Below are 27,522 nucleotides of genomic sequence, written 5' to 3' on the forward strand. Positions count from 1 at the left end.
GTTGATCGATAGTGCTGTGGTAGGGCGTTTGCGTTGCACACAGCTGACCCAGGACAGACCTCGGTTCAATCCTCGGCATCCCATGTGGTCCCCCAAGCCAGGAGTGATTTCTGAACGCAAAGCCAGGAGTGACCCCTGAGTGTCGCCGGGTGTGGCCCAAGAACCAAAAAAAAAAAAAAAATATATATATATATATAATAAAAATATATAAATAAAAAGTATAAAATATAAAGATACATTATACAATATAACATATATAATATATTATGCAATACAATTGTATATTATTATATTATATTATACATCAATATATTGTATAATACATTCTATATTATATCATATATAACCCTATTACATAATATATAATATATCACATATAATCATATATTATATAATATATTCATATGAATATGAATATTTATATATTGTGATTATAATTTATAATATATGATATTATGTATATAATATTATGAATACATAATATATTATAAATATATTGTGAATATATAATATTACATATTATAAATATATAATATATTAAATATTACATATAAATTTTATAGTATGATTTATTATTAACATAAATTTATATTAAATATTATATTTATACAAATATTATGAATATATTATATATGTTATTAATGTGCTATATAATTTATAATATGATATTATATGTGTATGTATATATGTATACTATATATAGTCTTGACCAGCGTGCGGGGAAATCTGCAAAAGGACATACTCTCAAACCCTCTGACCTGAACGCCACTGGCAGCCCACCACCACCTGCTATCTAGCCACAGGGTCTCTCTCCAGGAACCACCGCCCGGAAGCCTTCAACGGAAGTCCTGCCTCTGGCGGGTCCAGTTGCTCGCGCCCCCTGGCGGTCACCTGCCGACTCGTCCCTCTAAAGCGCAGGGGCGGGGCGGGCGACGGACGCTCTTCGGAGGAGAGCGGGAGCGCGCGGGCTGATGACGTTACCTGCGCGCCGGGGCCCGGCCGGAAGTCGTCGTCGCGTGTGCGAAGGGGTGTGGCGGTTTCTGCGTTTTGGCCGGGGGTTCAGACGGGTACGGAGCGCCTGGAGGGAGAGACGGCCTGGTACGGTGGTCCCCCCTACCTGTCAGCGCATCCCGGGGCCGGGTTACAGCTCCCTAAAAAAAAAAAAAAAAGCCCCCCTTCCTCCCTCTGCCCGGTCACTCGTGCAGCCTGCAATGCCAGGGCCTGGTTTGCAGTGGGACCCGGGGAAGCAAGCCAGCCGGCCAGCAAGCAATCGCCTGGTGCTGCTAGAGCAGTTGCAATTGCCAGGGTTGCAGAGCACGCAACTCTGCGGGAGGAAGGGAGGGCGAGGAAGTCTGGAGGTCGGACAGAATCATTTCTGCTCTGTTAAGGAATACCTGGGAATTGGATGGAGGGCCACAGCAGCCTAGCCCACCTTGGAGCATGTTTGTAGGCGGTCACGGTGGCTCCAGGCCCTGGAAGGAGTGACTACTGGTTTCCCCTTTGAAATGGCAGGCAATTAAGAACTGGGAAGGCTCTGACCAGAATTACATAGCCGCAACAGCTTGCTTGGCATTTGACATCCTCTGTAATTTTGGGATGGGGGGTGTCAGCATTTCGCAGCTGCCTCTGCTTTTTTTTTTTTTTTTCTTTCTCCTCCGAAGTGTTTCCAATGACAGCACTTGCGTGTTCACAGGAAGAGAAGGCTGTGTTCTTTCTGAGCCACATAGCCCAGTTAGTTGGCACTCCCTTCCTTGGGCCAAGGCTGCATCTGGTATTTCCACCTCCTCCTCAAGGAGGTGGGAACTTCCACTGCCCTAGTGTGTAGGCAGAGTAAAGGAGCCAGAGCTGTATGTAGCTACCACTGCCTTCTCTCCTAGCAAGGTCCGCGTGGAGGGAGCTGAGTTTGGTAAGCTTCCCCAGCCCACAGAGCTTTGCTCTCTCTGCGTGTCAAATCACACACATTTTCCTCTGTCTTTTTTCCCCTAGGATAAAGGTTTCCCCGATGGCTCAGCTGGGAGCAATTGTGGCCGTGGCTGTGAGTTTTTGTTGTGCATCTATCTTCTCATCTGTGCACAAAATTGAAGAGGGACATATTGGGGTATATTACAGGTAAGGTGAGATAGGGGAAAACTCTCAGTTTCCTGTGAAAAATATCACTTTCCGAGTTTGGAGAAATAATACAGCAGTTAGGGCGCTTGTTTGCCTATCCGGGTGTGATCCTTTGCATCCCATGCAAAGCACAGTCTCCAAGCCAGGAATAATTGCTGAGCGGAGAGCTAGGTGTAACCCAAAACACACACACACACACACACACACACAAGAATCCCCTGGGTAATGTGTTAATACTTCATTGATTAAAGTTTTTCACATTGCACTTTTGTCAGTGACACTGGGAGGGAATTATAGATATGCACATAATGTACTTGGACATATATAAATGTAACTATAGGAAGCTTTCTAAGTTGCTGCCATGGATGGTGGTTGTTCAGTGTGTATCAAGATTTAGATACAAAACCTAAAGCAAATAATTAAGGATTATCTGCTTTCATTCCAGCCCCTTGTTGCTCCTTTAAAAAAAAAAAAAAAAAACAAGTACCTTTGACTTCTTAATTTGACAGAGAAATACTTAAAAATCTTGGGTTTCTTTCCATTCAGTACCCTTAACCAGTCATTTGGATCTATGAACCCTTTCATGTATATGTCTTATTTCTGCTTACTTCTAGGTTGCCTACAACAAGTTCTAAAACTCTGAGTTTCCTATTTATTAATTACTTTTCCTCATTACCTTATTATATGTCCCCCCCAAAAGGCTTCTGAAAATTTTATTATTCCTATATATGGAGTAGCACTGCCAGAGGAATTATCTAAATGATTTATAAGGTGTGCTTAAAATTATTCTTTTGATTGTTCGTGTCACAGAAATACAGCATTAGTGCAGTTAATTGATAGCTGATTCTTAGTATTACTGGGTTTAACTGCCAGTAATGGATTGCTGCAAGCTCAGGGGATATGACAAAGTAAAACAGACTTCCTCATAAAGTGATTCCTTTCAGTAACAATATTGCAAACCACAGTGCCAAAAAGGAAAAAAAGAAAGAAAATTGTCTGCCCTGGAAGTTTGGGGGAGGATGCACAGGACCTTGGTGGCAAGAAATACACACTGGTGGAGGGATGGGTATTGGAACATTTCATGACCGAAACTCTACCATAAGCAAATTTGTAACTATCAGGGTGATTTAATAAAACAATAAAAAATGAAAAAAATTTTAAAGCAGACTTCTCTTAAGTACAGACAGGGACTCTTCTGTAATTAGTCCATTTAACCTGTCTTCCTATTAAACCCCTTCCAGGGGCCATACCTGCCCTCTGCACTGAGGAAACACTCCTGGTGGTGCTCAGGTAACATGAGATGACCAGGATTGAACCCGGTTTGGCTGTGTTGCAAGGCAAGCATCCTACCCATTGTACTATAGCTCTGACCCCACATCTGTTTATTTTTCTTGCAGCAAAAGTATGACTAATGATTTTATGTTGTCTTGTCAGATCCTCAAATATTGGGGTTCAGTTGAGAGGATCAGTGAGCTGTGGCACATGTCACTATCAGTTTCTGTGGCTGGGGCCTGAATGATATATAGCCGGAAGGGCATTTGCCTTGCATGCAGCAGACCTGAGTTCAATCCCCAATATCCCATATGGTCTCCCAAGCAACACCAAAAGTAATTCCTGAGTGCAGAACCAGGAGTGACACCTGAGCATCATTGGGTATGGGCCCCACCCCCCAAAAATTTTTTTTTCCTGGAGCTGAAGAAAAAAATGGACCTGAACAAGATTGTTTCCATAGCTCTTCTTGCCTTACTAAATCTATCTCTTTCTCCCTAATCTGCAGAGGTGGTGCCCTTCTGACTTTCTACCAGCGGCCCAGGGTTTCCATCTCATGCTCCCTTTCATCACATCGTATAAATCTGTGCAGGTATACCTGGCTGCTGTGGTCTGGTTTACTGACAGCAATTGTGGGATGTTGGTTAACACATGATTTGGAATTATTTAGCTATTGAATGAATATGGTGCCTTTTTAGTGTGATGTAAGGCTAATTTATCTTTTAATCTCTTTAAGGAAAGTTCTGGTGATTTACTATAGACTTTTATTAAGTGATTGAAATAGTTGAGTGGGGTCTTTGCCTTGGCCTGTCATCCCCAGCTAACAGTTACTTCTTCACTTCAGAGCCAGAGAAGAATCTGTTCTGAGTGTAACAAGAGGAGAAAATAGGAGGGTGTGGTCTGTCAGCTTAAGTCACAGGCTGCAATAGGAGACAAATGAGATCATTTTGCTGATTCTTAGTTGGACTTTAAAGATGAGAAACAGCTTTTGGGAGGGTAGAGGAAAGTTGAATCTATCCAGGAAAAATAACAACTAAAAGGGGATTTGGGTCAGTTGAGTTTGAAGTAATGCCCTGCTAACTTAGACATCTTGGAAGTCTAGTTAGCTACTAAGAATAAGGTTTCTGGGGCCCAGAGAGATAGCACAGCGGCGTTTGCCTTGCAAGCAGCGATCCAGGACCAAAGGTGGTTGGTTCGAATCCCGGTGTCCCATACGGTCCCCCGTGCCTGCCAGGAGCTATTTCTGAGCAGACAGCCAGGAGTAACCCCTGAACACCGCCGGGTATGGCCCAAATACCAAAAAAAAAAAAAAAGAATAAGGTTTCTGGAAGGGCTTCTGAGTTCCCTCATTCAGCTATTCCCTGTCAGTTTCTCCCACATTTACTCTACTTGATGGTGCCCTCATGCACGTTTTTTCTAGCTATTGTTACAGGCTGAGACAGGTTACCTTAGTTTGCAGTTTCAGAACTAGTAAGTGGAAGAGGTAGAGGGTTGTTTGCACTCAGCCACTATTTCTCAGCTTATTCATAGATTGGTTCAGCTCCATCAGCCATGGTGTGTTTCCTTGCTTGGTTTAGTCTCACACTAAAGACTTAACAAAGGTTTATGCTACCCCAAAATGTTTTTAGAAAGTTACTTTGCTAGCCACTGCTCATGTCGCTGTGCTGTATATCTCCTTCATTTCCAGACCCACACTCCAGACAGATGAGGTGAAGAATGTGCCTTGTGGGACTAGGTAAGATGCCCAAAACAAAGCTTTTCATCTCCTAAGAAGTGGCAGGGTGTCTGGCTGGCTTCTATCACTAAAAAGGCAGTGAAAAGTCGATACTCCTGAGTGATTTTATCAAGTTCTTGCCCACTGAGCCCCTAGATTCTGCTTTGACTAAGTGGTGGAGTATCATAGAAAAAAAAAAATCCCAACGAATTTGGGAAGATCTTGAATGCCACACTAAGAAATGCAGACTTTTCCTTTTCATCTACTTTTATTTTTTGGTTTCTGGCTTATACCTATAGTGCTCAGGGCTTACTCCCAGCTCTGAACTAAGAAATTAATCCTGGCAGTATTTGCGGAACCATATGAGATGCCAGAGATGGAACCTGGGTCAACCACCTGCAAGGCAAGTGTCTTCCCTGCTGTACTGTTATTATTTGGCACCAAAGTATAGACCTTTCCTATTAGAAGGGAAGCCTTACCAAGGCTACAGCAGATAAATGACAGGAAGTTAATTTTAGCTTTACTAATTTGAAGAATGTCCTAAAAGGAAGAGGTAACCCTAAGGGCAGGAAATTAAAAAAAAAAAAAAAAAGATCACTAAAATAGGTTGAAAGCTAACAGGGTCTCTACTGGATTAGATTAAGTTCAGATAACATGAGAAAGCAGACGATCCTCAATCTGGATACCCCACAGGATGATAGCAGGGAGTAGCTGTATTTGGGGGTGGGGGTGGGGTATTTGGAAAGGGACTTAAAAGAATAATGGCTCTTTTTTTTGTTTGGTTTTGGTTTTTGGGTCACACCTGGCTGCACTCAGGTTACTCCTGGCAGGCTCGGGGGACCATATTGGATGACAGGATTCCAACCACCGTCCTTCTGCATGCAAACCAAACAGCCTACCTCCATGTTATCTCTCCGCTCTGAGCAGGATCTGTTTTCGTAGCCACATGTGTACAACATGGGCTGTTGTGGCCATTCTGCCACCTGTGTGGCTTCCAATCAGGCCAGCTTCATCTTTTCTCCTTTTTTTTCGTAGCCCCTTTGTTACTCCCACAAAGGTAACTGTGGAGAGATAGTAGAGCAGGTAGGTTACTTGCCTTCATGTTTAATCACTAGCACTTAATATGATCCCCTAATTCCTGCAGGAGACCTGAGTGCAGAGCCCAGAGTAAGTCCTGAACACTGGATGTGGATCAAAAAAATAAAAAGGAAGAAATGCAACTTGGGCAACTGCTACCAACACCCATTGGACTCATGCTGCCCTTTATTTTGCTATCAGTCTTAGTCCTCCCAGACTGTCACTATCACAGTTCCAGAAACTGAGTCCAGACTCAATGTGGCAGCAGGTCTGGCTTCTCTTTGGGCCTGGTAGGCTGCTACCTTGCTATGTCTCAGTGATCTTTCGTCTTGATTTGTGGAAAGAGAACAAACTCTAGTGTCTTCCTTTTTCAGTTCAGTCAAATTTGGGTCCCACCCAATGGCTTCCTTTCAATTCACCTTTGTTAGGGTTGGAGAGATAGTACAGCAGTCAGGGCACTTTCCTTGCTCTCAGCCAACCCTGTTTCAATTCCCAGCATCACATGTGAGCCCAGTTGGTCACATGAAAGTCAAGTGCCTTACCATTAAATAATGAAGATTTGGGGAAGGAAAGCGCTGAACTATTGTGAGGGTACAAAGTGAGAAATTCTTGACCATGAAATTTCAGTCATCTTTCCTTTCCCGTTTTTAGTTATTTCCTGATAGTTGCCTTCTTTTCTTTCTTTCTTTCTTTCTTTCTTTCTTTCTTCTTTTCTTTTTCTTTCTTTCTTTCTTTCTTTCTTTCTTTCTTTCTTTCCTTTCTTTCTTTCTTTCTTTCTTTCTTTTTTTTCTTTCTTTCTCTTTTTTTTTTTTTTTTGTTTTTTGTTTTTTGTTTTTGGGCCACACCCTGTGACGCTCAGGGGTTACTCCTGGCTATGCGCTCAGAAGTTGCTCCTGGCTTCTTGGGGGACCATATGGGATGCCGGGGGATCGAACCGCGGTCCGTCCTAGGCTAGCGCAGGCAAGGCAGGCACCTTACCTCCAGCGCCACCGCCCGGCCCCAAGACTTTTTTTTTTTTTTTGGGGGGGGGGCCACACCCGGTAATGCTCAGGGGCTACTCCTGGGCTATGTGCTCAGAAGTTGCTCCTGGCTTGGGGACCATATGGGACACCGGGGGATCGAACCGCGGTCCGTCCAGGCTAGCACAGGCAAGGCAGGCACCTTACCGTTAGCGCCACCGCCCGGGCCCCTCTTTCTTTCTTTCTTCCTTCCTTCCTTCCTTCTTTCTTTCCTCTTTCTTTCTTTTCTTTCTTTCAGGGGTGTTGGGTTTTGGGTTACTCTTTCCCTCTTTTAGTTATTTCCTGATAGTTGCCTTCTTTCGTTCTTTCTTTTCTTTTTCTTTCTTTTTCTTTTTCTTTCTTTTCTTTTGGGGGTATTGGGTTTTGGGTTACTCCTTTCCCTTTTTTAGTTATTTCCTGATAGTTTCCTTCTTTATTTTTCTTTTTTTTCCCTTTTCTTTCTTTTCTTCCTTCCTTCCTTCCTTCCTTTCTTTCTTTTTGGGGGAAGGTAGGTTTTCTTTCTTTCTTTTGGGGGGGAGGTGGGTTTTGAGTTACTCCTGGCTCGTGTTCAGAAATTGCTCCTGGCAGGCCAGGGGGACCATATGGGATGCTGGGATTTAAACCACCATTTCTCCTGCATGCAAGACAAATGCCCTACCACTGTGCGGTCTCTCCAGTTGTCTTCTTTTTATGAGATAGAGCTCCTGGCAATTCTCAGCCAACAAGGATTGCAAATCGAAGGCCTAGGATATGGTCTGGTGCAAAGCTGGGGGCCTCCAAGCTGCATCCAGCAATGCTCAGGGAACCTTGTAGTACCAGTGTTGAGACAGGTTCAGCTACATGCAAGGCCTATGCCTTAACTCTATACATCTTCAAAAGCCCAGCAATCAGTTGCTTTTCCACCAACGGCATTGCTGATTTAAAAGGTATATATTTGTTCACTTGCACTCCAGAAGTCTCCTTTTGTCTTTGTGAAGATATTTTTTAAGGAGAAATGACTTCTCAAGAGATAGTATTCTTACTATAAGCCCGATGATCTCTTGGTTGGTAATCTGGATGTGCCTTCTCTGCTCCCATAAACTCTTCTCTGCCTTTTTGGTCAAATCACACATCTGCCATCACTGAAGAGACCACACTGTATCTCAGAGCTTATTGGTGACTTCTCTGTCCATCTTCCTTCCATAGTGGTGGTGTGATGATCTACTTTGACAGAATTGAAGTCGTGAACTTTCTGGTCCCAAATGCAGGTACGACTTCCCAGCTCGCCCTCACACCAGTTTTTTTTCCCCTATCCTGCCACTAATAACTCTGAGCAGGACTATGATGTCTAGGAAAGCCTTAAAGTCCTGTTTTTTCTTAACTCTGCACCCTTCTATTCCCTCCTCAGTGTACGACATAGTGAAGAACTACACACTGCCGACTACGACAAGGCCCTTATCTTCAACAAGATCCATCACGAGTGAACCAATTCTGCAGTGTCCATAACGCTTCAAGAGGTCTACATTGAGCTGTTTGGTAAGAAACCTTTCAGCTACAACATACCTTAGCAGACTTTCTTGTCCCCACAATGCAGTTCTGAGCTTCCCACTACTGAGGATGGGTGCTATTAGACATGAATGGTGAGAATTTCTGTCTCAGGGGCTCACCACAAAGAGATTTCCAGACGATGTTTTATTGGGAAAGATCATTAAGAGTGTTTGGGCATTGAACACAGAACTAACAGGGTCCTAGAAGACTCACTTCTGAATCAGAGGGCTAGAATGGATAAGGTGAGTTCTAGAAGCACTTGAGAGATGATCCAGTTCACCATTCCCATATTTTAAAATATGGGTTAGGACATGTTTGTAATCAAGATGTTTAAATAAAATATTAAAAATAAATAAATAAAAAAATATATATGGGTTAGGGGCTGAAGTAATAGCACAGAAGTTAGGGCATTTGCCTTACAGGCAACCAACCTGAGTTTAATTCCCAGCAACCCATATGGTCCCCTGAGCCTGCCAGAAGTAATTTCTGTGTTCAGAGCCAGGAGTAACCTCTGAGCACTGCTGGGTGTGGCCCAAAAACAACAACAAAAAAAAACAGCAACCAGGGATATTGCTCTACAGGCTAGAACATAAGCATGGCATGAAGGAGCCCTGGTATCCTCAGCAAAGTCTGGGGAGTAGTCCCAAGAACAGCTTAGCACCTAGAAACAAAGGGAGAGGAAAGGAAAGGATCTGTGTTTTGGGGCTTGTTGTTTTGGTTTGGTTTGGTTTGGTTTTTAATGGTGTTTGGGACTCACCCAGCAGTGCTCAGAGCTTCCTGGGTCCAAACTCAAAAAGCCATATGGGGTGCCAGGGAATAAACCAGGGTCAGCCACCTGCAAATCAAGCATCTTACCCACTGTACTATCTCTCCAACCCCAGAAGCCAATTTCATTTTTCTTTTTCATTTTTGATTTTGGGCCACACCCAGCAGTGCTCAGGGGTGACTCTTGGCTCTGCACTCAGAAGTCATTCCTGGTAGACTCGGGGGATCATTGGGATTCAGAGTATCAAACCTGGGTCAGCCCTGTACAAGGCAAATGCCCTACCCACTGTGCTATTGCTTTGGTCCCAAGATCCACATCTTTATTTGTTTTTGGGTTTTGGTTTTGGTTTTGGTCCACACCCATTGACGCTCAGGGTTACTCCTGGCTATGTGCTCAGAAATCGCTCCTGGCATGGATGGGGGGACATGGGGGATCCAACCACAGTCCATCCTAGGCTAGTGCTTGCTAGGCAGACACCTCACCTCTAACACCACCTCTCTGGCCCCAAGATCCACATCTTTAAAAATATATATTATTATGCTTGCTTCGGCAGCACATATACTAAAATTGGAATAATATATATATTATTGTTCCTTTTCACCTGACTTTTGGCGAAGGAATAAATTGTTTCACTGTTCTTTATAGCTATCTTGTTGTAAAGTGTTCTGTGTAAACTTGCAGATAGAACTTTCCAAATCCTTTGCTAAAAGTAAATGAAAGTTTCACCAAGGCACAGTAGTTTTTACTTGTATTTATGACAGAGACTGTGAGTATGTGGTTTCAGTACAACATCCAGCAGTGCTCAGGGCTTACTCCTGGTTCTGAGCTCAGGGATCAGTGCTAGTAGTACTTGGCACCAGATGGGGTGCTGGATTCCTCAGTTAGTCACATGCGAGGAAAGCACCCTACCCCTGGATTATCTCTTCATACCATGTTCCTTTAAAAAAAAAATGTAACATTGCATTACAGCAGTACATTAAGGTTGTAGATATCTATCATTGTAAATCAGTATCTGTACACTAAGAAAATATAGTTCTCTCCACCTAGAATTAACTCCTTTTATCTATTTATTCATCTCCCTGCTCCCTTCCTTCTGGTAACCACTAATTTGGTCTTCATAGTCTAAAAGATTATGGTTTTATTTTATTGTGTTTTGTTTCTTTATGCACCACCCAGGAGTGGGGTCATGAAGTGTTTGTCTTTCTCTTTCTGGCTCCTTCACTAAGTATTTTTCAAACTGTTGTAAGATGAAAGGGAGAGCCATGCTTAAATAGGCAGATTTCATTGTGGTTTTTATTGTTGTTGAGCTGAATAGAATGTCATCATGTGGGGCCGGGTAGGTGGCGCTGGAGGTAAGGTGTCTGCCTTGCAAGCGCTAGCCAAGGAAGGACCGTGGTTCGATCCCCTGGCGTCCCATATGGTCCCCCCCCCAAGCCAGGGGCGATTTCTGAGCACATAGCCAGGAGTAACCCCTGAGCGTCAACCGGGTGTGGCCCAAAAACAAAAAAAAAAAAAAAATGTCATCATGTATATGTGCTACAGCTTCATCCCGTCTTCTTTCCAGAGATAAGTCCTTAGGTTGTTTCCGTGCCTTAGCTATTGTAAATACTGCTGCAATGGACATGGGGCTGCTAATGCAACTTTTATATTTTTTTCTTTTTATAGGGGCCACACCCAAGTATGAGGGTGCTGAGTATGCAGTGGAAAGTAAAGCATGGTCTGCCATTTGTTATGCCAGTTGGGCCATATCCCCCAGATTTAGTTTAAAGTCTAGGAAAATTTTGTTTTTTAACTTTTGAGACATCTTTTTACTATTTTAATACAACAGCTGCGCCAGTTTACACCCTCCAACCGCAGTGTATGAGTGTTCCATCCCCTCCACATTTTCTCCAGCACTTGGTTTTATGCCTTTTCCCCCCTATATTTTTGAAGTAGAGCTGTTGTTACAGGTATGAAGTGATACCTGTTATTTTGACTTGCATTTCCCTGATAATAAAGGCTGGTGAACAATAAATGTTGCCATTGGTGAAATTGTTGGTGGAAGGATTTACTGAACTGGTTGGAGCTAGTTGAGTTTTCTGTATTTTTTTTATGTTCACTGAGCTTGCTGGTTTTTCAGGCAGCTTTACCCATCAGATTTGTTGGGCTAGTAGGCAGTTTGATACCTTTCAGTTGGTATGTGGTATGGGTTGCTGGTTGAGTTGGTTGGGTTTCTTGGGCAGTGGGTATTTGGCTGCAGGTTGCTATGCCTTCAGGCAGAAAGGAGAATCTCCCTGCCCCATTTTAGGAAGCCCAAGAGTTGTTGGCCTGGACTAGTCTACTTAGGAAAATAATTTCTTGGGAAAATTAGTTGGAGAGTTGAGCCTTTTTCTTTACCCAGCGATGTTATAGGCAGGGGCTACTGGTTTTTCTGATGGCTGGGAGTGTGAGGAAGGTGAGGGGGATCATTCCTTCCCCATTTTGAGAATACTATAAAGTTTTCAGCTTGTAGACTGACTATTCCAAGCTGCTTATCATATTTTTGGAGTTCAATTTTGAATCTCTGTTGTTTCTGGCGATGGATGTATGGTGTGGCTGCAGGCTGCTGGCATTATAACTTCGTTATTTTATGTATTTTTGGATATTTTATGACTAGTTACCCTTTATTGGAAAGTCTTGAGGTTGGGCCACACCCAGTGGTGCTCTATGCTAGGATCACTCCCAGCAGTGCTCAGGTGACCACACAGTGCAGGATCTCAACCACATTTCAGTTCAGTGTCATATTCCCTGTGCTATTTCTCTGGCTCTTCCAGTAACTTCTTGTTGGACATGTGATTTACACATATCTGTTCCCATTCAAAAAGATGCTTCAGGGGCCGGAGAGATGGCACAGCGGCGTTTGCCTAGCAAGCAGCCAATCCAGAACCTAGGGTGGTTGGTTCGAATCTCGGCGTCCCATGTGGTCCCCCCATCGCCTGCCAGGAGCTATTTCTGAGGGAGTAACCCTGAGCACTGTCAGGTGTGGCCCAAAAACCAAAAAAATAAAAAATGATGCTTCAAAGATAGTTTCTTTTGTGTGCTTTTTAGTTTGATTTGTTTAGTTCTGCTTTTATTTCCTTACCATTGGAGTTAAATTTAGAAGGTCATCTCTAAGGCTTAATACTGAGAAACATTTTGTTGTTTTTTTCCTTTTGTGTATCTTTTGGTTTCAGGTCTTATAAGCTAGTCTTCAGTCTATTTTGAGTTAATTTTTATATCTGGGATTAGGAGTATCGGTCTGGTTTTTCATACCTTAGCCTCTGGCTCCTCAGTTGTTCCAACACCATTTATTGGAGACACTTTGTTCCTTTGTAGGCTTTAGCTCCAATGCTGTAAATTAGTTTTCTGTATGTGTGACAATTTATTTCTGGGCACTCAGTTTTCTTCCATTGAGTGCTGTGTCTTTTTATTCCAATGCCATACTAGCATACCTATTCTTAATACTAGCACAGGATGATGATTTTTTCCCTAGGGATATTCATGAAAAGGATCCTGAGTTGAGAACATTTCCTTAGAGCAGCAGAAGGAGGAATCACTGATGTTGCCAATGAGCCTAATTAAGCAAACAGCCTTTCACACTGTGAGTAAAATTCAGGAAGCCATCAGTATCACTTTTTAATTTTGCTTCAGTGGAAACTTTGTCTAAATTATTTGATAGGTTTTGGATTCAGTATACTTTAAGGAAATATTTGATAAATTTGCTACTAATTTTTTTTTCTTTTGAACTCAAACTAAAAGGATTTTGCAAAACATGCATTTTTTTCTCTAGCCATTGTTTCAGGACTTATGCCATTAAATGAACAATTGAAGGTGCCATTAAATGAAACATTTGAAGGTGTCTAAAACAAAGGCTTGTTTCTCTAATTTCCATGAAGAGAAAGTTAAAATAGAGATCGTTTTACATTACAAAACTTCTTACTAGAGAGAAACTTGTTAACTTAATGAATATAATAGCTGAAAATATAGTTGCCTTAAAACTTCTTTTTACATTTCAATCTTGGTGGCAAGCAGTTTTGGTTAAAATCTATTCGTATATAGAAAGGACAACTAGTGGGCCAAAGAGCTAGTATTGGGTGGAGATGTTAGTGTTTCCTCTGAAATGCTGCTAACCCCAGTTCAAACCCTAGCACCACATGGACCCCTGACAACAGAGCCAGGAGTAGTCCCAAGCACTTGCTGGATGTGAGCCAAAAACAAAAAGGAGGTGGGACAGAGAGATAGTAGAGGGGATAAGGTTAATGAACAATTTATGACTAAAATGACTGAACTAACTTTTAAAATATTTCTTCCAGATGTTCCCACTCAGTACTAGCCTAGGCTAGTTTGTTTTTGTTTTGTTTTTTTTACCTTGACTCATACCATTTCATATGATAAATGGGCTGTTATTATCAACAGTTGGTGGGAACACATCATTTGAGTTAAAAATTTGATTGGAATTGTATATAAAATAGGAAATGTCCTTTTTTTTTTTTCCTGGTTTAGAGGCCACACCCAGCATTTCCCAGGGGTTATTCCTGACTCTACATTAAGGAATCATTCCTGGTGATGCTCAGACTTGTACAAGGCAAGCACCCTACTGCATCTCTCCAGCCCCAGGAATATTTTGTTCTAGATACATAGTTTATCTCTAGGTGTTAGATTTTTAGGCCCATGTCCAGTGGGGGAGTGTTGCTTTTGGGGGGTATTTTTTTTCTTGCGTTAGAGGCTGTGATTTCAATAGTATTACATGTGTAACTTTCAAAGAAACATTGTTTTAAAAGTCCTACCCAGTGAATGGAGAGATAGTACAGCAGGTAGGGTTCTTGCTTTGCACATGGCTTACTCAGGTTCCAACACCAAATTCCTATATGGTTCTCCATGCACCATTAGGAGCACAAAGCCAAGTGTGACCCAAAAATGGGGGTGGGGTGGGGTTATGGGAGAATCCTTCCAAGAATAATAAGCAAGTGTATTCATTTGGCTACCAAGTAACTTGAGCACTTCACTGAGAGGAACTGATGGATATGGGCTTCAGGTGGGTTTGTATGGAGCAGAAGGAATTGTTGTGTTGTGGCTCTGAGGCGATAGAAAGGCAGCCTCTGACAGTGAGTCCATTGAAATGTGCCCTTCCACAGTTGCTAAAATTGGTTTTGGTTTTATTTTACTTTATTTGTCATTTGGGGGCCCACACTCGGTACTGCTCATAGCTCATTCTTGGTGCTTGAGAGACCATATGCTTTGCGGGGGATTGCACCAATGTGCTGCAAGACAGATACCTTAACCCTTGTACAATCTCTCTAGCCCCACTTCCAGAATCTTGCTACAGCTCTCCTGGGTCGGGAGGAGAGCTTTGAAATCCCAGGCAGTGAAGGCAGCAGCTCTTCCTTCAGTTGTCTGGGAAGTGGCCAGAAATGAATTCCAGAGATAGGATTCGGTGTTGTCTCAGAGTGACAAGGGTGGAAGCACTCAGCGAAGTCTAAGTTAGGAATTCTTTATTAGCCTTGTAGTGACTGCAGTTCACCCTGGGAAGGGCAAAGTGCAGCCTTGATAATAGTTTTTTCCAAACCTTTCAGAGAGTGAATACACCTTTCTAGAGTATGTGTGCACAAGTAGATAAGCAGGCTAAAATGTCAGTAGTTGGAAAGGTGGTTACAATTGCAAGGTCATTTTAGCAGTTAGCAGAAAATCCCCAGCAGTTAGTAATCACTAAGAATCATTTTCAGAGTTCATAGCCTTAAGGAGGTCCTGTCTCTGATTTTGGCTGATTACTTGCCTTAAAAAGGACGGGATGGAGGGAGCCGAAGAGATAGCATGGAGGTGGGGCATTTGCCTTACATGCAGAAGAACGGTGGTTCGAAACCTGGCATCCCATATGGTCCCCTGAGCCTGCCAGAGCGATTTCTGAGCGTAGAGCCAGGAGTAACCCCTGAGCACTGCCGGATGTGACCCAACAAACAAACAAACAAAAAAACAGTACGGGCGGAAAGAAAGCACAGCAATAGGGCCTTCCAAGAGGCCAACCCAGGACCAAAGTTAATTTGAATCCACCATCCCATATGATCCCCCGTACCTGCTAGGAGTGATTTCTGAGTGCTGCAAGGTGTGGCCCAAAAAACCAAACTAACAAACAGTGAATTGGTGTTCCAGGATAAGATGGTTGCCCTTGTGCTAAACCATTACAATCAAGACCAAAGCAAAAAAACACATCACAAAGATGGACTCGAATTCAAATTCTACATTTTTTAATTAATTTTTTATTTTTAATTATGAGAATAATGATGCAAAGAGGACAAGGTAAAGTTACAGTGAAAGGACAATCGCCCATAAACAGAGTTCTCAGAAGAAATCCCCCTGCTGACGCCTAAATATTGAACTTACAGTCAAAGAACATTAAGAAAAATAAGTCAGGGCCCCGGAGAGAGAGCACAGCAGCGTTTGCCTTGCAAGCAGCCGATCCAGGACCAAAGGTGGTTGGTTCGAATCCCGGTGTCCATATGGTCCCCCATGCCTGCCAGAAGCTATTTCTGAGCAGACAGCCAGGAGTAACCCCTGAGCACCGCCGGGTGTGGCCCAAAAACCAAAAAAAAAAAAAAGAAAAGAAAAATAAGGCAGAACCCATGTACAATTACTTTGTCCACAAGTCCCCAGATTGTAGTACATTATAACATTTCTTAGCAGTACACAAAGCAATCTAAAGCCATGAGATTTATGTGACTCCTTAAACATTGAAGGCATAGTATTTTTTTTATATTTTCATGCACATGCATATTAGTTTAAGTTAACATCAAAAGTTTGAGTTTTTTTTTTTTTTTTTTGGTTTTTGGGCCACACCCGGTGACGCTCAGGGGTTACTCCTGGCTATGCGCTCAGAAGTCGCTCCTGGCTTGGGGGACCATATGGGATGCCGGGGGATCGAACCGCGGTCCCGTCCTAGGCTAGCGCAGGTAAGGCAGGCACCTTACCTTTAGTGCCCACCGCCCGGCCCCCTTTTTTTTTTAAGGGGTTAGTCAAAAGAGCACAGTAAAAACGGTGTTAGAGTGCAAATATTGTTTGCATGGGCCCCACCAAAATATGGGGGACATGGAAAGGAAAAACCTTGGTCTAAATACAAGGAGACCCTATCCCTGAAGTTTCCTGGCATAATACCAACTCTAGGCTCCAGGCAAACTAGTTTATTCAAGTCATTGTCTGTAGTGCCAATACAGTTTTTATTTTTCACACAGTCTCTATTGTTGGCATCAGGTTTCTGTATTAAAGATCCTGGAATCTGCACATCCTACATTGAAGTCAGGCTGGTGTGGAGTATCTTCTAGTTTCACCTCACAATTAAGGGGCAATACAGAAAGCCCTGTCCAGTAAGCAGGTCATTGTTGTTGTTAAGTCTTCTCAGTGTTAAGGAAGTCTCTTTTGAGGTCGATGTCAGAGCAGCGGTAGGGTCTTCCCTGGTAGAGGATTGCCTCCAGGTGATGTTATAGACAACCTTGGATGTTTCGTAGATGTCTTCCCTAGATCAGGGGTGAATGGAGAATGCCCATTCTTCTGAGGCGTATGCCAGGTCTTTATGTCAATGTTCAGGGTGTAAGTTCCCATTGCACTACAAGATTTGTGTGTTCCCATCTCTATTAGATAAGAACTTATTTGTATGTATAGTATTTTCCCGTTTTAGTGTGCCTATGCAAATAAGAAATAAAGCCACGTGGCGTTATCAGAGTATGTGGGGGCGTAAGAACACGTCCAACAATACCCATGACTTGGTTCAAACATAAGCATTAAACTGAGGGACTCTTTCACCAAATTCCGTATTTTACAGTTCACAAAGAGAAGAAAAGATTAAAAAATTGGGGGGGGGGGGAAATCGTCACTGTATAAGAAAATATTCAGCAAAAGTTATAGCCATCAAAGAAAACACATAAAATGTTGAAAAGACATACGTGTTGGGTGGGTTTAACTCCAGGGCACCACTTTGGTCTATGACTTAGGACTCTATAGTACTTAAGTTAAAAAGGGTAAATGTGGGCCGGGGCGGTGGCGCTGGAGGTAAGGTGCCTGCCTTGCCTGCGCTAGCCTAGGACGGACCCGGCGGTTCTATCCCCCGGCATCCCATATGGTCCCCCAAGAAGCCAGGAGCAACTTCTGAGCGCATAGCCAGGAGTAACCCCTGAGCGTCACAGGGTGTGGCCCAAAAACCAAAAAAAAAAAAAAAAAAAGGGTAAATGTGGAGTAATGATGATAAGGGGTAAGAGAGTTAAAGAGAAAAATGATCTTTTGTAGGGGCGTGTGAAAGGACAGAGTACAAAATGGACATTCTGCATACATAAAAACATAATTCAATGATAGTGAGTACTATTAATGTAGCGCCCCCATGCGGTTTTGAAAATATAGACTGGTAATAGATTACCAGTGACTGCTTCAAGAAGCTGGAAGGCCGGAAGTTCAGAGCCCCCTAAGGAGCCTAGTGGGAATGGGGGAAAGTCTAGGGTACCTTCAAGCTCCGCCAAGGGACCCACCTCGCTGACTTGCCCAGGCATGTGGCCCGGGGAAGCCCTGGAGATCTGGAGCAAGGTGGTAGAGGGGTGCTGGGGTCATCCAAGTCCCGCACCCCCCCCTAGGCCCTGGTTAAGAAGGCCTCTGACATGGCAGAGGCCTGCCAATCCCCCATGCTGCTAGAGACTCCCGGCTCCCAGGAAGGAAAAAGATCCTTCAAGAAGCTGGGAGGCTGGAAGTTCAGAGCCCACCCCAGACCCTCCCTAAGGAGCCGATGGGGGAATGGGGGAAAGCCTAGATACTTCAAGCTCTGCAGGGGGACCCACCTCGCTGGCTTGCCCAGGCATGTGGCTGGGGGGAAGCCCTGGAGATCTCAATTCTACATTTTCATTTGCTCCTTGTAAACTAGCCCCACCCCTCCTTGGGACTTTCCTTGATCTCAAAGTCCTGATTTTCTTTTAGCAATGTCTGAAATTCAACTTGTCTGTGGGGCGAAAAAAAAAATAACTTATAAACAACCCTGTAACCATGGTGTTTAAATTTTTTCTAAGTACAACTAAAAAAATAGAAACATCTGAAATTACTAAATTTTAATTTTTCAAAATACTTAACCTAGGGGCTGGAGCCATAGCACAAGAATAGGGCATTTGCTTGAACACAGATGACCCACCACAGGGTGTGACCCAAAAAAGGAAAAAAAAAAAACCTAGTCATTCCACTTCCTGTTCCATGAAAACTGGGAACCTAACTTCTCTTTTTGCTTCTATTGTCTAGAACAGAGGTTCCCAGACTTTTTGCTTTGCATTTGGGGACCACACCTAGTATTGCTCAGAACTTACACCTGGCTCTCCTCAAGTCAGGGAATTATGTGGGGTACCAGGGATCAAACCCAGACCTTCTCCATGCAACACAAGCTCCTTATCCACTGTACTATCTCTCCCAACCACAAAAGTTCCCAAGTGTATATGGCTGTCCCGATTTTAGGAAAACAAAATTACTTAAAGCTCCCCTGGAACTCTGCTTTCTTTAAGCTAACAAATCCTTTGTCCCAGAGACTACTGTGACCCATGAATACTCATTCTGACATACACCCTTCCTCCCAGGGGATATTAATATCCACTTGAGGAAACCCTGATCTAGAGAAAGATTTATGCTGCCATAATACAAGAAATATGCTAAAGAGGGTTGGAGAGATTCAGCAAGGCATTTGCTTTGCAAGTCGCCAACCTAGGTTGGGCCCTTGTTGGGCAGGGCTGGCATCTTACTGGCTTTGGTGATTTAATTGGAGGCCACAGGAGAGGATCCACTCATCTGCCTGATGTAGAGGGATTGGGTAGCTCACTGCTCCAGTCTTGCAGGGCGTCTTGATTTCTCCCTGTTGATAATCTTGCTGCCTTGGCAGACCTTTTGCCAGTAAGCTGCATTCTCAAGGCTGGTGTTTTTGCTTATGGTCCTCCCTCCCTGTACCCCATCTCCCTCTACTCTGCCCAGAAGGGTAAACAGTGAGGTTCAGAGGAAGAGCACTTGCCCTCTCGAGTGTGAGGCTCTGGGTTTGATCCTGGCCCCACATGGCTTCCCCGGACTGCTGGGAGCAATCCCTGAGCACCATTCAGGTAAATCCTAAAAACGGACACAACAAATAGTAACCACTTCCTTTTCTGTCTTTTGTGCTTCTAGATCAGATTGATGAGAACCTCAAATTGGCTTTGCAGCAGGACCTGACCTCCATGGCCCCGGGGGCTTGTCATCCAGGTAAGCCACAGTGAACCCTTCAGCTCCCCCACCCCCAACTTGGAACATCCTTGCATTCTGGGATGTTTTTATTTTTCTGCAGGAGTAGCGAGGATTAGAGGGAACTACTCAAATCCCTGGCCACCCTGGCCTTCCCAGCTGATGCTGTTTTTATCTTTCTCCAGGCCGTGCGGGTGACAAAACCCAACATCCCAGAGTCGATCCGCAGAAATTATGAGCTGATGTAAGTATCTCCTCGTCCCCACAAAACCCACTGTTTGCACACACCCCTCTCGTTTAGCTACAGCAGATCCCCTCCTGGAGTGCCACATTCTCAACACACAGCAACTCTTAAGATACAGCAGACATTGGACAGTTACTTGGGCTCTGGAGCAGGGAACAAAGGACTCTGAGGAAGCCCTTCTGTGCTGTTATACTTTTGAAAGATCCCAGGGTCGGCGGTGGTGGAGGTTGTTTATGCTTCATGACTTGTGCCAAATAAAAGACAGGTGGGCAGACATCTTTTACTAGAGTAAAATTATTTCTCACAAGTGAGTTCTTCTGGAAGAAAAAGAAAACGGGCTGCTGTCTTAACACCAATCACTGCTTACCTGGAAGCTTAACAGCGTTCTGGGTGGCAGCAGAAACAGTCCTTGGCAGGGCGACTTGTGTCCATGGGAGACTGAACTTTTCTCCTAGTGCCCCCACCTCCATGTTCACCTACACGCTTCTCTTCCCCACCTCTCCCCCCACCCCATCCCACCCCCACAGGGAAAGCGAAAAGACAAAGCTACTCATTGCAGCCCAGAAACAGAAGGTGGTGGAAAAAGAAGCTGAGACAGAGCGGAAGAAGGCTCTCATTGGTCTGAACACAGTTTCTGGGATCCGAAGAAGGGCTGGGGGTGGTGGGAGGGTTTGTGGGAACCTGAAGCACCTTCAACCACATGATCCTTTGAATCTCAAGTGCCATGCAGAACAAGAGATGGGAGTTTGTATGGCTTTTACTTTTTGTTTTGTTTTGGTGCCTCACCCAACAGTACTCAGGACTTACTCCTGACTCTGTACTCAGGCATCACTTTTGGAATTGCTCGGGGGGACCATATGGGATGCTAGGGATTGAACCCAGGTCAACCACATGCAAGGCAAGGAAGTGCCTCACCCGCTGTATGACCTTGCACAGCTTTTAAGTGAAAAGAGCTCTTGCTAGTTCTTCACTTACAGTAAGAATGCCTAACAGTTACTGAACATTTTTCTGAGTCAGAGACTTTTCTAAACTTTCACGTATGAGCTGTCTTACTTGTGGTATTGCTAACCTTATTTTTCTAGATGAAAGCCTGTGAAGGTAAAATAACATGTTCATTTAGTAAGTAGAAGGGAAGTCTGGGGTCCAGATGTAGCAGGGAGGCTCCAGAACCTGGATGGTTCCCCGCTTTCCTAGTCTGCACACCTGACTGCTTCCTCACATGACGTGGCAGGAAGGAGCTTTTTTAGAGATGAATTTCTTAAATATTCCTCTGGGAGAAATCCCTGTGACTGAGGGGAGAGGCCAGGCCTCCCCCTCACTGTCCTCCGAGGAATGAACCTCCTCCCTTGGACTGTCCTGTGTGTCCTTCTCAGTTGCAGACCAGGCCTTAATAGGCATGGTGTGTTTCTGACCATGGTGCCTTCTGGACTAGGGACTTTCTTTGGCACATGCCTACTTAATTCCAGGCTTGAGACTTAGCAAGGGAATAGTGAAGTTTGAGGAAGACTTCAGGTGTGTTTTTATCAAACATTGGGAATATCAGCTCTGAGTGATTTTCTTTTTTCTACTTTATTGACTTAGAGGCAGAAAAAGTGGCTCAAGTAGCAGAAATCACCTACGGACAGAAGGTGATGGAGAAGGAAACCGAGAAGAAGATTTCAGAATTGAAGGTGAGCAGAAGTCACTGCCTCATTTTCTTAGAACCCACCTTATGGAAAAGGGGGTAAAGGAGGCATTTCCTTATCTTATTTAAGATAACATATTTCTTTTTTTTTTTTTTTCCGAGTGGGAGAGAGGGAATGGGAGGTGTGAAGGGAGGGAGAGAGAGGGAGCTTAATATAACATATTTCTTGAAAGAATCACTCTTTCTCTGTTTTCAACTCAACTTTGGATCAGGCTAGTTTTAATTTTTTTTTTTTTTTTTTTTTTTTTTTTTTTGGTTTTTGGGTCAACACCCAGCGGTGCTCAGGGTTACTCCTGGCTGTCTGCTCAGAAATAGCTCCTGCAGGCACAAGGGACCATGTGGGACACCGGGATTCGAAACCAATCACCTTTGGTCCATGGATCAGCTGCTTGCAAGGCAAACACCACTGTGCTATCTCTCCAGGCCCTAGTTTTAATTTTTATTTCATTTACTCTTTTAACAAATGTGAGTTAGGTGCCAATAGGTATTAGAAAACAGGAATCTGAAAGGAACTAAAAACTTTTAAAAGATTAATCAATTATGGGTCTGGGTTAGTTTAGCACAGCAGTAAGGGCACTGGCCATGACCACAGCTGACCCAGGTTCCATCCCCCTCATCCCAGAGTCCCCCAAGCACTGCCAAGAGTAATTCCGCATCATTGTCCCAAAAATAAAAAAAATGGTAAGCTCCATCAAATTAAAGTGTTTTGAAAATAAAAGTGTCGGTGCCAGAGATATAGCACAGCAGTAAGGCATTTGCCTACCAGAGGTCTCAAACTTGCAGGCCCTCGGGCCGCAAACGGCCCCTCCGTACATCATTTTGTGGCCCTGCCCTAGAGGAATCTTTTTTTGTTTTGCTTTGTTTTAGTTGTTTGGGTCACACCCCCCCAATGTTCAAGGCTTACTACTGGCTTTGCACTCAAGGATCACCCCGACTTTGCCTCCTGCATCCGCCAGGTAAATTGAGTTTGAGACCCCTGCCTAGACGCAGAGGATGGTTCGAATTCCGTCATCCCATATGGTTCCCTGAGCCTGCCAGGAGTGATTTCTCAGCATAGAGCCAGGAGTAATCCCTGAGTGCTGCCGGGTGTGGCCCAAAAACCAATAAATAAATAAATAAATAAATAAATAAATAAATAAATAAATAAATAAGAAAATAAAATTATAAACCACAGATCAGAACTATATATATATATATATATCTGCAGTGTAGTTGTATCATGCACATATAACTTTTAAGATTCAATAATAAGATTAAAAAGCAATAAAGATGAAAAAGATGGGTCAGGAAGATAACTGAGGGGCCAGAGGTGTCATACCTTCCTTGCCACAAGGTATGACCCTTTTACTCTTCACCATGACATGGCCACCTAAGTGTAAGCAGGTAGAGCCCCATGCACTGCCAGTTTTGCCTCTGGGAGCCTCAGCATAGTAGGGAAAAAGAAAATGGGAATCATGAGGCTAGAGGTGTGACTCAGCTGGCAGAGCTTTTATGCCCAACAATTCATGCCCCCAACATGCCAATCTAGGACCACTAGATTTAATGGCCTGGGATCCCCCGCCCCCCCCCCAAATAAAAAACAAAACATAGGGGGTCAGCCTGTCCTTGTATCCCATGTGCCTCTATATCTGCTCTAGGCTTGAAGAAAATCTCTGGGGCTTTGCAGGGATGTTTTGTTTTGTTTTTTTTTGTTGTTGTTGTTGGGCCACACCCGTTGACACTCAGGGGTTACTCCTGGCTATGCGCTCAGGAAGTTTGCTCCTGGCTTGGGGGACCATATGGGACGCCAGGGGATCGAACCGTGGTCCGTCCAAGGCTAGCGCAGGCAAGGCAGGCACCTTACCTCTAGCGCCACCCGCCCGCTGTTTTCTTAGATGACTTTCCTGAATATCATCTCTTTCCTACCTAACCCTCAGCCCCCACATCATCCCTACCAGCTACCTGTCTATTCCTTGGGTGCTTATGTCAAGCAAATTCTCATACAAAAATACACAGTAGGGGTCAGAGTGATAGCACAGTGGTAGGGCTTTTGCCTTGCACACAGACCAACTGGGACAGACCCATGTTCGATCCCCGACATCCCATATGGTTACCCCCAAGCCTGCCAGGAGCAATTTTCTGAGACAGAGCCAGGAGTGCTGAGCACTGCTGTGTGTGGCCCAAAAATAAAAAAAAAAGGATAGTAAATAAATACCATGTGATTTTACTAATGAAACATAAAGAATAAATCAAAGAAGAGGGGGCCAGAGAGATAATATAGCAGCTTGAAATGCTTGTTTTGCATGATCCCCGGCCCTGGTATCCCATACAGTTTCCTGAGCCTACCAGGAGAAACCCCTGAGCATCACTGGGTGTGGCTCAAAATTAAAAAAAAAAAAAAAAAAAAAAAAAAAAAAAGAATAAAACGAAGGACCAGAGAAAGGCCAAGTAAAATAAACACTTGAATTCTGACTACAGAACGGGATAGAAACAGACATGCCCAGTTGAGAAACATTTGTTTAGTGCACTATGGAGAAAGGCTATTGGTACTTTGGTGGTAAGCCTGGTGTGAGTGTCCTTTTGAGGATGTATGTACTTGTCCATTGAAAACTGAGCAGGGCTGGAAAGATGCTCAACATGTCAAGCATGTTCTTTGGATGCAGGTGACCCAGGAACAATTCCCTGTCTATAAGGTTCCCCAACCACCACCCAGGAGTGATGGCAGGGCACCCAGCCAAGAGTAGCCCTGAGCCACTGCATGATGCAAAAATACTATTTTAAATCTTTCTCCCTCTCCCTTTCCCTCCCTCCGTCCTGTAGTGCTTAGCGATTAGAATCATTCCTGGTAGGTTACAGGGGATTATATGGGATGCTGGGGATCAAATCTGGTTTGCCTGCATTCAAGCCAAGCACTACTCACTGTACTAGCTCTCTAGCCTTCACCTCAAATTTTAAAAAAATAAAGGTGTCAACACCCAGCTTCTTGCTATAAAGTACTCAGTCCAGCTGTGTTTGGTTGAGGCCATGCAGGAACCCATCAATTAGGATTTGAAAAAGCAGTGGCTCCTCCTTCTTCGGGACTTGTTCAGGTTATTTCTGGCTCTATGCTCAGAAATCGCTCCTGGCAGGCTCAGGGGACCATATGGGTTGCCAGGATTTTATTTATGGCTCTATGCTCAGAAATCGCTCCTGGCAGGCTCAGGGGACCATATGGGTTGCATGAAAGGCAAACGCCTTACCTCCATGCTATCTCTCCAGCTCCAAAATAACATTTTTTTATTTCTCAGAAAACCACCATCAGGTGCTAAGGACAGTTGAGTCTATAATACACAGCCAGATTGCAACTCCCCACACATTTGCTGAGGGTGGATGGACAGTAAGCCCTTACCCACCAGTCAACTTTTTGTTTTGTTTTGTTTTTGGGTCACACCCAGCAGCATTCAGGGGTTACTCCTGGCTCTACGCTCAGAAATTGATCCTGGCAGGCTCAGGGGACCATATGAGATGCCGGGATTCGAACCACTGTCCTGCATGCAAGGCAAATGCCCTACCTCCATGCTATCTCTCCAGCCCTACAGATCAACATTTTAACCTGAACTTTTCAACATAAATGTTATTCTCCATGCAAAGGAGTTAACAGCAAAAATTTTGCTTTTGTGGCAATTGGAAGCTAGTCTCAGTGGAATAATGAAATATGTTTTTTGTTGTTTTTTTTTTTTTTTAGTTTTTGGGCCACACCCGGCAGTGCTCAGGGATTACTCCTGGCTGTCTGCTCATAAATAGATCCTGGCAGGCACGGGGGACCATATTGGACACTGGGATTTGAACCAACCACCTTTGGTCCTGGATTGGCTGCTTGCAAGGCAAACACCGTTGTGCTATCTCTCCGGACCCAGGAATAATGAAATATGTTACTTGCAAGTATAATTTTAAATAGATCTTAATCCAGGGCCAGAGAAATAGTATGGTAGGTGTGACTGACACTTACCTTGCATGCACCTGCCACAGGTTAGATCCCAGCACCATATGTGCTTCCTAGAAATATTCTTCAGGAGTGATTCCTGAGTACAGAGCCAGGAATAAGCCCTGAAAATACCAGATGTGGCCCAAAACATAAAAAAAAAAAATTGGTCTTGGAGCCAGAGCAAGGGCATTCGTCTTGATTAGTCTTGATAGTGTCTGACCTAGGATGACCTGGGTTTGATTCCTGGCATCTCATGTGGTCCCCAAGTCATGAGTGATTTCTGAGCACATAGCCAGCCAGGAGTAACCCTTGAGCATCACCAGGTGCAACCCAAAACAAACAAACAAATTGGTCTTGGGCCAGTATAATAGTACAGCAGGTAGGATGCTTGCCTTGAGCACAGCTGACCTGGGTTTGATCCTCACATCGAATATGACCCAGAGCACTGTACCAGAGCAACCCCTAAGTACCGCCAGTGTGGCCCAGAAAAGACCACAACCTTAATCCAGACAGGTGCTAGTTTGCCTATCACAAGCAAGTTTCAGAGTTGAAAGAACTGAAACATCGCTCATTAGAACCTTTGGAATGATGAGATCAGGGATATGTTTATGATATTTGGTTTTAGATGACAGACAGAACATTCTTTGTGCTTCTCTTGCTTTTTCTGCTTCCACGAGAGGGTCAAGGCATAGATCTCTAAAACTGGATTTGGGGCGGGGTGGGGGGGGTGGGAATCTGATGTCAGGTGGGTCATCCTCACTACTTACTCAGACGTACTGTCCAGTCAGCATCGCCCCAGACTTGGTTCTCTCTTGCCTCCACCATAGGGAGGGAGGTTCTTCTCCCTGTGGATTGTGTGGCGCTGGAAAAAAAATGCCTGCTTCCCATTTCACAGATGAGGAAACCAAATTCCAGAGCAAAAAGCAGTCTGTCCAGGTCACAATCTGGGGAAGACCCCCAACCACCAGTCTTTGTGTCCCTGTACTCGTTGCACCCCTCACAAACTGCACTTCGCTCACTGCCTTCTTCCCCACAGATGCGGCATTTCTGGCCCGGGAGAAGGCCAAGGCTGACGCTGAATGCTATACTGCGATGAAATTAGCTGAAGCGAATAAGGTAAAGGTGCAGTGCTGCCTGGGTGGATTGGGGCTTGGGCTTATGTGCTTGTGAGTTGTGATGTCAGGGACCCCTGCAGTCCCTGGCCAGAGAAGGGGTGATGCCAGTGTGGTAAAGGCCAAGTCCTTGCCTTTTCTTTAGAGTTCCTGGACTAAAATTTGGGGCTGTTTTTATTTTAGATTTGTCTTTGTTTCTGGACCACACCACAGGGATTCTTGAGGGTTTCTCCTGGCTCTGCATTCAAAAACCACTCTTGGAGGGGCTCAGGAGACCATAAGGGGTGTGGGGTTCAAACCTGGGCTGGCTTTGTGCAAGGCAAGTGCCACCCCTGCTCTACTATTGCTATAGCCCCTCAAGTATTGGTTTTATGTTCAACATGGAAGGTTTACACACTGTCTTGAAGGCCTAAGTTCTTGCTCCCCCCCCAAGAGCTGCCTATTTATCTGACAGAGCCCTGCAAGGGAAAGGTAAAGGGCCCCCCCAGCAAGTGACTCCAACTCCTCTGACTCCTGTCTGAGGCTTTATTCCTCCCTTTCTTACAGCTGAAGCTGACCCCTGAGTACCTGCAGCTAATGAAGTACAAGGCCATCGCTTCCAACAGTAAAATTTACTTCGGGAAAGACATCCCTACCATGTTTGTGGATGCTGCAGGTGCTCTGGGCAAGGAGTTTGAGGGGCTTGCTGACAAACTGGGCTTTGGTTTAGAAGATGAGCCATTGGAGACAGACACTGATGAAAACTGAAAACATTTTCTGTAACCTCAAATGACACTTGAAGAAATCTTTATTTTTTAACTATGAGCCAGGATGCCCCTCCTTCCCACAGTACCCTCTCTGATGCTCTTCCAACTGTGGTGCAAAAAG

The 27,522-nt window shown here is 44.2% G+C and overlaps 1 protein-coding gene across 1 annotated transcript; it reads left to right on the forward strand.

Moving 5' to 3' along the window:
• The first annotated feature begins 997 nt into the window (after positions 1-997).
• ERLIN2 (ER lipid raft associated 2) lies at positions 998-27,522 on the forward strand. Its single transcript, XM_049771920.1, is given in 14 exon segments — positions 998-1,067; positions 1,987-2,143; positions 3,923-3,993; positions 5,066-5,113; positions 8,353-8,414; positions 8,555-8,577; positions 8,580-8,682; positions 19,619-19,684; positions 19,832-19,916; positions 20,444-20,535; positions 21,498-21,586; position 21,886; positions 26,580-26,659; positions 27,202-27,522. Coding segments are annotated over 13 exon segments (1,062 nt in total). The 5' UTR covers positions 998-1,067; positions 1,987-2,002; the 3' UTR covers positions 27,403-27,522.

This window comes from Suncus etruscus, chromosome 4 (genome assembly GCF_024139225.1).
Source record: "Suncus etruscus isolate mSunEtr1 chromosome 4, mSunEtr1.pri.cur, whole genome shotgun sequence".
Taxonomy (NCBI): Eukaryota; Metazoa; Chordata; class Mammalia; order Eulipotyphla; family Soricidae; genus Suncus; species Suncus etruscus.